This window comes from Bison bison, unplaced genomic scaffold, assembly GCF_000754665.1.
Source record: "Bison bison bison isolate TAMUID 2011002044 unplaced genomic scaffold, Bison_UMD1.0 scf7180017864105, whole genome shotgun sequence".
NCBI classification, from domain to species: domain Eukaryota; kingdom Metazoa; phylum Chordata; class Mammalia; order Artiodactyla; family Bovidae; genus Bison; species Bison bison.
The window spans coordinates 849,239-861,361 of NW_011494677.1; the positions used below are offsets into that span (position 1 = coordinate 849,239).

A 12,123-nucleotide genomic window follows, 5' to 3' on the forward strand; every position below is an offset into this window, starting at 1 on the left:
AGCGGCCCATGGCTCTGCCAAAGAAGGCCAATTAGGTAAGATGGCAAGGCAGAAATTTAAAAACAAGGCCTGAAAATGGGGAGGGGGGGCTTCCCAGATGGCTCTAGTGATAACGAACCCTGCCTGCCAATGAAGGAGACATAAGAGACATGGGTTCAATCCCTGGGTCAGAAAGGTCCCCTGGAGGAGCGCACGGCAACCCATTCCAGTATGCTTGCCTGGAGAATTCCATGGACACAGGAGCCTGGAGGGCTACAGTCCATAGGGTTGCAAAAAGTCAGACATGACTGAAGCAACTGAGCAGACACACAAACGGGACGGGAGAGAGTTCCAGGGAACAGGGCCCAGGAAAGCGACCACTTGCCTCTGTGAGCTGCTGTCTCAGCTGCCCCTCAGTGAGACCCAGTGACAGCATCCCTCTGGCCCTGCAGGCAGCTTGGAGCTCCGACACACTCAGAGCATTCACCCCTTCCTTGGCAATTACCTGGGGGAAAAGAAAAAAAAAAACAAACAGAAGGAATGGCATCAGGTCCTTTGGTTCCAGTTTTGCCTAATCCTTCAATTCCTACAAGTCAGGGGAAAGGCAGAATCAGCTAGCTTTCCCACTCTGTCCCCTGCGCTGACTGCCACAAAGGCCAGGTGCTCAGTAAAGCCAGGTGACCTCAGGAGGTGCAGTGGTGGAGGTGAAGGGAATCCTGCCAACAGGTGTGAATAATATCAGAAATTTATAGAATTCCACCGCCTGACCCCAAGGTGTTTCTCCCTCTTGATTGCCTTGCGCCTGGTTGTGACAGCTCCACTCCACTTCCCTTGAGTGGCGACTTTAAGACTCATTAGAAAAGCATTCCATTTGAAACGCTTTCAATGTACCATTTGTTGCACATCCCAGCAATATTCCTCCCCCACCCCCCAACCCCGTAAGAACAGCCCCAACTCCCTGGGCCTCAAAACTCCTTCAATAAATAACACAGTTTCTACTTGGTAAGACCCCAAACTATGGGACTTCTGGGACCAGTATTGTTTATTCCACAGTTTTGAAAGCAACCACTGAAATCTAAATGGGGCCAATGGGATTCTGCCTTCTCAGTTCTGGGAATCCTGCTCCCTCAGGCAGAATGCTTTTAAAGCAGCTAATTCAGATTCAAGAAACATTCTTTCCACTTTGTTAGGACACTAACCAGTAGTTACAGTCCAAATGGTGCCCTTACTCCTGAAGATGTTGGGGTCCTTCCTTCCCTCCTTGGTGGTCCTTGGCCACCCCTTCTTGCCAGGGCGGCTCACCAAGATCCAAGGGAAGGAAGCACAGGGCAAGTGTGGGGGGCGGCAGGGGAGGGGTGGGCATTGAGCACTGTCCTTGGCAGTGAGATCTGCTGTTCCCCGGGATCTACTAAGCTGCTGTTCCTTCCCCATGGGTCCTAACTGGTTTTGATTAGCCCCAGCTAAGACATCCAAGCTACTCACTGCTTACAAGACCTTCTCAAGAGCCCAACAGGCAACTTCGAAAGTGAGTCATCAAGGTTCAGGTTATCAGCGGTTGCTCAGACCACTCATTCTGCCAGAACCAGCCTCCAGGCAGACCGAACAGAAGGCACTGCACTTTGTCACAGAGCCACCCTAAGACAGTTCCCAAGGCCAGGCTAATTCCCTCCAGCTGTAGTTCAGCTCTTACCTCATCATCTGCTTTTATAGACTTCAGCCTCATCAGTAGCTGGAAGCGAAGCAGATTGTTGGTTCCGAAGGACTGCAGTTCCAGCAGTTTGCAAAGGGCCACCAGCTGAGGTCGGTCGAGGTGCTCCAGGGTCAATTGATCCTCAAAGAGTTTGGAAAATTGAACTATCTCCTTGGTGCTGGGCTTGTGGCCTGTCTGGACCTAGGCAGTGGGACACAGGGACTAATAAAAACCTGCTTCCTGCTTAAAGAATCTTCCCTGTAGACCACGTGAAAGATGCCAACGCATTTATGGATTCTATCTTATGTCTGGAAGTGGGCCCTGAGTTACAAAGAGGAGTTAAAAAAAAATCTGTCAGAAGTCAGCCTAAATCAACTGAACATCAGGAGACGTTCAAAAGTTTGAGTTTCATTGTACTGTTTTTCTAAGTAGTTTTTAACATCTTCAAAGCATTGATGGCTTTAAGATAGGTTTTCTGCAAACTCCCATAAATTTTTGAAATACTGTATCTCTGTAACTGAGATATTTGCAAATTCAGAGATGAGGAACAATCTGGAAGCTCCGTGATGACATGGAGTTGTCTGGTTTTATATAAAAGACTGACACCTGTTTGACATAGGAGGAGAACTGGGTTGAGGCGTCCCCCAGCTGGGCCCTGTTCCTCTTTGCCATTTCTGTAATCGTTTCTTGAAGGAATTTCGCTAGTTCCAACTTTGCAGCCATTTTCTTTCTCTGTTTTTCTTCCTTCATGATGGAAGAGGAAAAAGTTAGAATTAATCCTTCATGATTACAACTTGATAAAGATGAGAGAAACATAACTGTGGCGTTGTTGCTTGTCATCTCTACTTCATGAATGAATATTCTTGTTAAACCTAATTGAAGGAGTTTTGTGAAAACCAGAGAAAATTAAAAAGTAGCCTCGATTTACAACTTTTCTCCTTAATCTTACCTTTCTCACTAATGCAATCATCATAAATATTGGATGGGTTCAAAATAGTTCCCTCAGTGGAAGACTTTGTCACTCTTTAGAATAAAATACACACTATCTCTTAACCTGGTGCAAACCATCTAGGTCATTGGTCAAGCTGACCCCTGGTCTGAGTGACCCCAGATTTTCCTTGCCCACAAACCAAACTAGGAAATTAAGCTAATGAAGCTTACAGGTTAAGAAGAAAACAAACACAATTAATTACAAGATAATAAAGTGCTATAACAGATATAAACAAAGCACTACGTAGAAGGGAATTAAATGCATACTCTTAAGACATATGTTAACCACTAATTCTAAATTCTAGTTCACTATCAGAGATATAATGTGGTAGTATTTTCAAAATAACCATGATCAGGGTACATACAGAGGAACAGGAATAAATGTGTTTTATATACATACATCAGATCAGACCAGATCAGTCGCTCAGTCAAGTCCGACTCTTTGCGACCCCATGAATCGCAGCACGCCAGGCCTCCCTGTCCATCAACTCCACCAACTCCTGGAGTTCACTGAGATGTCCATCGAGTCAGTGATGCTATCCAGCCATCTCATCCTCTGTCATCCCCTTCTCCTCCTTCCCCCAATCCCTCCCAGCATCAGAGTCTTTTGCAATGAGTCAACTCTTCGCATGAGGTGGCCAAAGTACTGGAGTTTCAGCTTTAGCATCATTCCTTCCAAAGAAATCCCCCCCATTAAGTTGCCCAAGAGATTCTAATGACAAGCAAATCATAGCAATCATTGTTTTTCGTTTTTTATTTTTTAGAAATACCTTAGAAGAATCAGCCCCCTAGAATCACACAATGGCAATACAATAATTAAAACTCACGCAACCATCGGTTTCATTCATCTATTTATTGAACATTCACCATGCGCTAGGTGCTAGGGTAAAATGGGCAACAACAGGTAAGAATTCCTGCCCTCTGGAAACTTCTAGTCTAATGGGAGAGACAAACATTGTCAATAATAAACCAGCAATTCCACTGCTGCTGCTGCTAAGTTGCTTCAGTTGTGCCCAACTCTGTGCGACCCCATAAATGGCGGCCCACCAGGTCCCTCCATCCATGGGATTCCCCAGGCAATAATACTGGAGTGGGTTGCCATTTCCTTCTCCAGGTAGTTCCACAAATTAATGTAAAAGTATATCAGGCAATGAAAGAGAAGTGCATGGTGCTGGGACCTTGTGTAAGCAGAAAGCTAGGTACTCATCTTCATTCTCTTGCTCTCTCCCTCTGTTCATGGAACAAAGCAAAGGAGAAAGTATTTTCTAATACTGTGGCCATGATATGTATGTGCATATGTTTAGGAAACAAGCAATGTTGAGGAAAGAGGAATACTTAGACAAACCACTACCTCATCCCCCACCTCTTTCTGCATTCACTAACAAGTTCCTTGGGGACTTCCCCGGCAGGTCAGTGGTTAAGACACTGCACTTCCACTGCAGAGGGTAAAGGTTCAATCCCTGGTCAGGGAATTAAGATCTATCATGCCACATGGTGCAGCCAAAAACAAAACAAAACAAAAAACCCAATCCCATGGTATTAATCCTAGACCCTGACTACTTTAAATGTAAGTAAACTAATTTAAACCACTGCCAGGCAGTTAAATATTGCAATTTGATTCTACCCTTTAAATCTGTCTTAAACCTATCCTCAAAGTTTTACTCCTGATGAAACTTATAATTCAGGTTTTGTCCTCCCTCTCTCTCTCTCATGCTACTGTAATAACATTCCAGCTGATTCTCATTTGGCTCTGTCCTCTTTAATCCTTCCTGCCAGCAAATTGTTTTCCTAAAATATAGCTCTAATCATGATTGATTAGGTGATTTAGATTGATCTAATATATAGACCACTTTTTTTTTTCCTCATCCTCTGCTTTGCATTCACCTTCTATCAATCAACATAGTCAAAGTCTAAATTCCTGAGGGTGGTGGATACTTTCCAACCTGACTCCAGCACAGTATGTGAGTCTCATCTTCTCCCATGGATCCCCTGGTGCTCCCTGCTCCAACTACAGAGGACCAGTTGGTGGTCTCTGATTATGTCATACACTTTTATATTGTTAAAGCATCTTAAACGCTAGTCCTTCTATCCAGAATGCCTTTCAAACAGTGTTGTAAAATTCTACTATTCTGTCATTTCCATGGTCACTGAGGCAGGGAGACATGTCTCAGTCTGATTTAAAAGTTGCCTTCTTTGTTCTCTCATGGGGCGGAGTCCATGCCTTCATCCGTCTGTCTGGCAGAGTGGCCAAGATGGAGAGAATGAAGGCGCTGCCTTGGTTGGCCAGCCCTTCACCTTCATAGTGGCCATCAAAGGAGGAGGAGGACACCCTCCGCTCGGGAGCTACTCATAAGCACGCAAGGGTCTGTTTGAGTAAATCATGCCTGCTGGTCATCTAGTCACAGTTAATTTTTGTGTGGCCAAAAAATAAATTGAAAAAAATAATTTAAAAAAATTTATAGGGCAAATAGGAGCAGGGGTCAGGAGGTAGCTGGACATCCTCTCTACTTTCTGCTCAATTTTTCTGTAAACCTAAAAACTGCTCTTAAAAAGATAAAACTCTATTAATTCTTTTAAAATCTTTCAAAATCCTCATACCTTTTTGGATTCACTTTCAAAAGTTGATGGCAACATCTCTGGGAAAAGTTTCAGAAACACTGGCAGTAAGAATTCCATGAAGGGGACGATGATGAACACCATGAACGGAACCAGGCGGAAGAAATCAGCACAGGTTCTCAGCAGCTAAAGAATTAAAGGCATATGCAAATATCCATTATTCCTGGCCATGCCAAAAACAAAAGTCTGCCTCAATTCTGAAAGCATTAAAAACCCAAGGCAGCTATTTATAAAATGGAAAGGCCGGATTTTCCTCTGTACCTTAGCTCAGAAGTAATGTTTATGGGATATCTTCAAGGAAATCTATGACAATCAAAACATATTATTGGCATCTCTGAGCTTTCATCTAAGTCAGTACTTTAATAACATGGTATCTGTTACAATTGGTTTTTCAAATGCATATACTTAATACATTAACAGCAGTTTCTACTCCAGATGCACAGATCAAACTTGAAGCCTCTCAACTCCTTGGAGAAATTAGAAAACACAATTATAACCATTCCATGGGCAACTATACACATATTTTAAGAGCCCATCTACAGGTATACAGCAAGTTGGTTGCAGATAAGTCAGAAACTCTGGTTCTCACCGTGAATTACTACTCCTACTCTGGGATTTTTTCAGAGGAATTTAAAAGTTGGTTCATCAACAGTTGGTTTCAATTTTACATTTTCTTTCTCAAATATGACTCTTGCCTACCCTTCTTCTCTCTCGTCTGGTCAGCACCTGTCCATGCAACAGCCTCCAAACCATCCTGGCAGCAACTTTGGTGTCAATCCAAAGCAAATAGAATCCATTGTAATAATATTTCAGTTCATCCATAATTATTTGTCTATAAGATCGCTTTCCTTCCTTAATCTTCATGCCCGCTTCTTTCGTGGGCTGAGGGCTTGGCACCTGAGGCTTCTTTGCTGTTTGCTCCTGCTGATGTTTATTGGGGACCTCCTGCAACCAGCAAGTTGAAGTGTGCAGCTCTTGGAAGATTCTGGCTCGTAAATGAAGTACTTTATTGCCTGACTGACTTGGATGGGAGTACTTTTTGCTTCCATAGTTCTTCATATAGGTTTTGTTTAAATGGGAATCTGGCAAGTGAAGAAATGCAAATGATGGGGAGTAAGAAGAGCTGATAGGCTGGACAAAATGGCTAGGGAATCTGGAATAAAGACCAACAGCCTCTAAGTCAAGCACATACTATTACAGAATGAAAGAGTAAAGAAATATTTTATCTGGTAAAAATAAAACAATCGTTTTTAATCCTGCATTTTTCAAAGCTGATCATGTTCCTGAATGAATGACATACAACTTTTTAGCCCAAACGAATAACAGTATGTTTTGTGGGTGAATGATACACTCTGTGAGATATATTAATAAGTTAATTCCTAAGGATAACTGTTGTGTTACAAGCTAGAAAACTCTGTGACTATTAATTTAAAAAGCAAACACTTTTCCATCGGGGCTATGTGTGACAGTTTTGTCTCTATTGTCATTAAGCAGGTTGTACACTTGTTTTCAGCTACTCTACTGATGATAGAAATATTGTTTGAATGAAACACTTCATGGTCCCTGTGGGGATTAACCAATCACATAATACTGCTTTGTCTATGCAGTGCCCAGGGACTCCTTCAAATAAGAAGGACTTACAGCTGAAATGTTATTCATCTAAGACTCCTAAGGAATGTTGGGAATAAGAATTAGAATTAGGCTCCCCAGCCAGGGATCTCTACATTCCAGTTTTGCAACAATTCACAATCTTCAGCTAAACTGACACATCAGATTGTTTGAAAATAAAAATAAGACCTAGTTAGGTAAAAGAAAGTTTCTGGCAAAGAGATTTCTTTTCGCAAAGAGATGGCTTTTTCCATTCCTTCAGACTATTTTTGCCAAGATACAGCACTTTTTGAATGGCCAAAAGGGAAAATGTACAATGTATTTGGCACACAGTAAGTTCTCAGTTAATATTCTTTGGAATAAGTAAGTGATAACAGACCGTACTGCGGCAAGTATAAGCCCTAGGATTGGCTTGCTTGCCAGCCATTTTACTCCTTTTTACATCTAAGGGCTGCATGTAACATTCATCAGTTACGGTGGTGTCACTGTAAAGCCATTACATTTTCTATCTTACCTGTTCCACACTTTTACAAATTATTCAGCTTGAGTTCTAAAGCATATAGAAAATCTAGGATAAGTTTAAATACATTAAAATGCCTGCTTCCTAAAAGCCAACACAATTAAAACCAAGAAAGCTTTAATTGTGTACTGAGTCTATCCTTTTACATGTATCTTTTCCATCTAGAAAAATAAGGTTCATATAAATAGTGGAGGGAGGAGGGAATCCCAAGGCTTACCTTGTCCGGGCAATAGCTAAGACTGTTTTATAACTGTAGAAGGCCATATTTATATTTCTTTCAATGAGTCAACATAGGGACCTGGGCAGAAGGAGTAAGTAAACAATTCAGTACCTTAAAAACATACCAGTTATTCAGATACTAGGATTTAAGTGTTATAAACTACTTCAAGGGTAGAAAATTTGCATATTCTATTCAAAGTGTAAAATCTCCCTCAAGTTCATTTCCAATTTCATTCTTCATTTCCACCAATCAGGAGTAATATTTTCTTAGCCCTGCATTTGAGAATGGTACTTTTAGATCCCCACACATAGAAATGATCTCTAATACAATGATGTTCATATTATGTTATGGTCTTCAGAGATATTTTGATTTCTGGTAAATAGTACTTAGTAATTTACTTGAATGGTTGCCAAGTGTCTAAGAAACTGATCGAGACACACTTATTTGTAGCCTAAAATTACAAGTAGACAGTAAATTTTCTTCTGCATTTGTTTTCAATTATCTTTACTCCTTACTTGGCCAAGCTGCTGCCAAACCTTTAAAGACTGAAAATACTCATCAGTGAAAATATGCAAGATACCTACTAATAATTCAAAAGGGGAGGAAGCCTGGTTTCCTATGCTAACGATTCTCCAAAGAGCCCAAGTGAAAGTCGCTCAGTCGTGTCTCTTTGTCGTGTCTTTATACAGTCAATGGAATTCTCCAGGCCAGAATACTGGAGTGGGTAGCCTTTCCCTTTTCCAGGGGATATTCCCAACCCAGGGAACGAACCCAGGTCTCCCGCCTTGCCGGTGGATTCCTTACCAGCTGAGCCACAAGGGAAACCCAAACTCAGCTTTAAACCTTTAAATAAGCTTTGCCAAAAATTTTGACCATCCTACCAGCGCTTTTCAGCCAAAGGCAGCAAGGGAATTAGTTTCTCACACTGTCAACTGTTTTCCTGCAGCTGGGAAAGGAGTTCCAGTCCCTCCTGGTCAGAAATCTCAACCATAGAGCTGACGTCTTGAACAAGAATTCAAATGATACTCCAGAACATCTGAACCCAGACCAAGAGCATGTCGTCTCCTGTTGGAAGGGGACAGTTACTCTGCTCTGAGCAACCACTTCCCAGGAGGGCGGGGCCGAGGCCGAGGCGGGGCGGGACCGAGGCGGGGCAGGGCCGAGGCGGGGTGGGGCGGAGTCGGGCCCGGGGTGGGGCGGGGCCGAGGCGGGGAGGGGCGGGGCCGTCGGCAAGCCCCGCCTGCGCTTCCGCACAGCGCCTCCGGCTCACCCGGGCCCCAGGCTCTCTGGGTTACCTTTGCCTCTGATTCTCGGCGACACTGGGGCAAAAGGCGCCTTCGGCTTCCCCAGAAGACGGCTTTTGTGCGCCTTGTGCGTTGATGGGCTGTGTTTGCTGTGGTAGGGCCGGGGGGGGGGGGGGTCTTTGTTTTTTTGGAAAGGGGATGATGCGGGCAGTGGGACCACGAGCTTTGGCGGTCCGAGTTTATGGAAGGAAGGCGAGGAGCATCGGGGCGCAGGGGGCGGAAAAGAAATGAGGAAATGAAGCGCAGGAGCGGGGGGTGGAGGCTGAGCTCAAAAGTTGGGGCGCGGGTAGGGGACCGAGGTCAGGGGCTGAGGAGAGAGCGGGGTGGGGCCGGGAAGATGTGGGGAAATCTGGGCACCGATGGGAGGAGCAGGATACGGAGAGGAGCGGGCTCCGGAGGAAAACAGGCGGGCGCGGTCCACCGAGTAACAGCCTGAGGACTTGGCCCGCCCGCCCCTACCTCCTCCGGCCGGCTCCCGGAACGGTTGCCTCAGTCCTCCAGTGCCTTCCCAATGCCCCTCCTCCCCAGGCTCCCCCAGCTAGAAGGGCCAGAAGCCAAGTCTCTATGGCTCCACCTCTTTCCTCTGCCATCACGTCACTGTGAGTGACGACACCACCCGCCAATCAGCTCGCAGATTCTGGGGCGCGAGGGCGTCCTTCGCGGTGGCAGCCCAGGAGGCAGAGAAGTCCGGTTCCCACCGGCGAAACGACTCGTCTACCAGGTTTAGTTTAAGGAGTTGTCTGTGATGGGAGGCTCAGCCCTGCCTGTCCCTCTTCTGTAGGCTGTGGATTCACATCCCTCCCCCACCCCCAAAACCCTTTCTTGAAGACTAGATGGAAGAAGCTTTTACTCTACCAGTAGCATAATATGCCTGATAGTCGCCATGGTAACCATCTGGGAGTCAGCAATTACATCACTTTGATGTATCCCCCTTCACCTTCCAACTCCGCAACTGCGGGCGGGGAAAATAGCAGGGAGAGGGCATGGCAGAAAGGGCCGGAATGGTGAGGAAAACATTCCTCTCCTATCTCTAGGGTCAAAAACTGGAATATTGTGAAATCTGCATATGGAAATATGAATTCCACTAAAGAAAACTGCTTTATTTATGTTATCTCGACAGACATTGTTTATGTTCAATAGTGTAGAAATCTCAGTATTTAAAATGTATATTATAGTAGTCGTGCGGTGACACTGCAGGTTTGGGGGCACTTCAGTTCCCAGGTTGGGGAACTGAGTCATTTTCGGAACGTGAAAGATGTAAAAATGTTTTCGCTCCCCAGTTACCTCTACCCATCCATTTTATCTTACTCTAGAAGGAAAACAATTTTGGTGGGTCACCTTTGACTAACACCAGACAGGAAGGAATCGCTTTCACACGAAGGCTTCTCTTAACATGTGAATGACCACAAACTTTACTCATCTGGGCTGCGCATTTGAAGAATAAAAGCTGACGGGTATAAAATTTCATTCTTTAAAAAAAATGAAGGCAGCTTTTAATCCCCAAAGCTTTTTTTTTTAAACTAATAACCAAATAGATGAACTGTGTTAAATGGGCAAAACTTCTCGGTGTGGCCACTAGAGGGCCCATTGTGCATGTCTGATAGCCAACTTTCCACATAAAGGCTTCCCTTCATGTTCTGTGTTTTCTACAATTAAAATCTATAAAGCTTTGGTTTCTGTACCTTTCCTTCCCTGAAAATTCCCAATGGTAAATTTTGAACTCTAAAAGGCTAGGTAGGTATACTTTTCACATTAATTTCATAAATTAATCACTGCATTATCATGCACACGTACTTTTCTGGAAAAGATCATAAAAGATGCAAAAATATTCCTCTCAGTTCCCTGGGAGACATTTTATACCGGGAAATTATTCTTATTCATGCATTGTATTCATTTACAACCAGGCACAGTGAAAATCATTAAGTATTCATAAACCAGATGAGCGATTCCAAACCCAGTATTTGAAAGATGAGCTAGACTTTCTACCATGGCCATATGTCAGCAATCCCATTTTTAAAAGGGAAGGGTTAAAAAATAAAAATAAAAATAAAAAGGGAAGGGTTAAGAATCTTCCTTATTGAAATCCATTGGTTCAAAGCAGTGTCTGCCTTCTGTTACTAGACCTGGTGGGTGGTTTTTTTTTTTTTTTTTTACTTTCAGGATAAGTTATTTATCATGTAATGAGTTTCTTAATATAATCTTCAGAAGAGAAAAACAATTTTTTTCCTCCCTAACCTTGGCCCTGAGAATTGTAGGTTGCTTTCTTAATGAGCTATTTGCTCACTTTCTATGAAGAAGAGAAAGCATGTCTGAACCTAATGTTAGATGCTAAAAATAGAAATTATTATTTTTAAGTTATTTCCCTAAATATGGCTCCAGACCAAATATTATTGACAATGTATATCTTATGCAGGAAGAGACTGTGCATTTACTTCACATAAACTCTTGACAGCACAGCTTTAGAAGCAGATTAAAATAAAATCCCTGGGAATAATTTTCCACATTCTCCTCAAGGGGACAATCCAAGTGTCAGGCCAAGGAAACCGCTTATCAACAAAGCAAGAAAGATACAGGAAGGTGGAAAAGAAGATGGAGGTAGAAAGGATCTTAGGAAAGAAAAAAAAAGACCAATTTAACCTCTCTTTCCAGGAGATAGAATCAAACATTGGAAATAAGTTCACGAATCACCTTTGGAGACTTGTGTTCTGAAAAGACATTTAAAACAAAGAAAAATGTGCTTTTATTGATTCCTTTAACTTCTGGTATCACAAGCATAGCAACCACACAAGTATAGGTGTATAAATAGTTAAGGATAGTAATGGAGATGCTTAATCCTGAATATCATAACTTAGCATTATTAACAGGGTGGTGCTTTTTAAAAACGAATCCATAATTAGTAACCATGAAAATCATTGATATGTAGGACTCTTTAAATTTCCTGTTTAAGTGGTATTTACAGATAAAGATAGCAGGAATTGCCCGTAACAGTACCAAATAGGTCCCGCACTGTAACGTCGGTGGAGAGTCTAACGTCTAGTGGGTGATATGACTTCATGATTCTCGGAACCGAGTATTGGTTTCCTCATCTCGCTGCCTGTGTTTCCTTTGTACATTCACGTCTGCGCTGCCGCGTCCTAAGTCATTATCCCCAGGCCCCAGGAAATATCACCAAACCGTCACACTCCTGCAAGACTCG

General features: G+C 43.2%; 1 protein-coding gene across 5 annotated transcripts in view; it reads right to left on the bottom strand.

The window, feature by feature from the left end:
* LETM2 (leucine zipper-EF-hand containing transmembrane protein 2) overlaps positions 1-10,936 on the bottom strand; it is a 20,858-nt gene extending 9,922 nt beyond the window's left edge. For 2 of the 5 annotated variants that reach the window (XM_010838761.1, XM_010838764.1), the window contains exons 1-7: positions 9,387-10,936; positions 7,621-7,701; positions 5,975-6,428; positions 5,258-5,401; positions 2,276-2,413; positions 1,670-1,870; positions 365-484 (exon numbers count right to left, since the gene is read on the bottom strand). In XM_010838761.1, the coding sequence (XP_010837063.1) occupies positions 365-484; positions 1,670-1,870; positions 2,276-2,413; positions 5,258-5,401; positions 5,975-6,428; positions 7,621-7,667 (1,104 nt within the window). In that variant the 5' untranslated portion in view covers positions 7,668-7,701; positions 9,387-10,936. Of the gene's footprint in view, positions 1-364; positions 485-1,669; positions 1,871-2,275; positions 2,414-5,257; positions 5,402-5,974; positions 6,429-7,620; positions 7,702-8,547; positions 8,689-9,386 lie in introns of all 5 variants that reach the window. The other 3 variants (XM_010838762.1, XM_010838766.1, XM_010838765.1) reach the window with 3 other exon arrangements.
* Between the last annotated feature and the right edge of the window lie 1,187 nt (positions 10,937-12,123).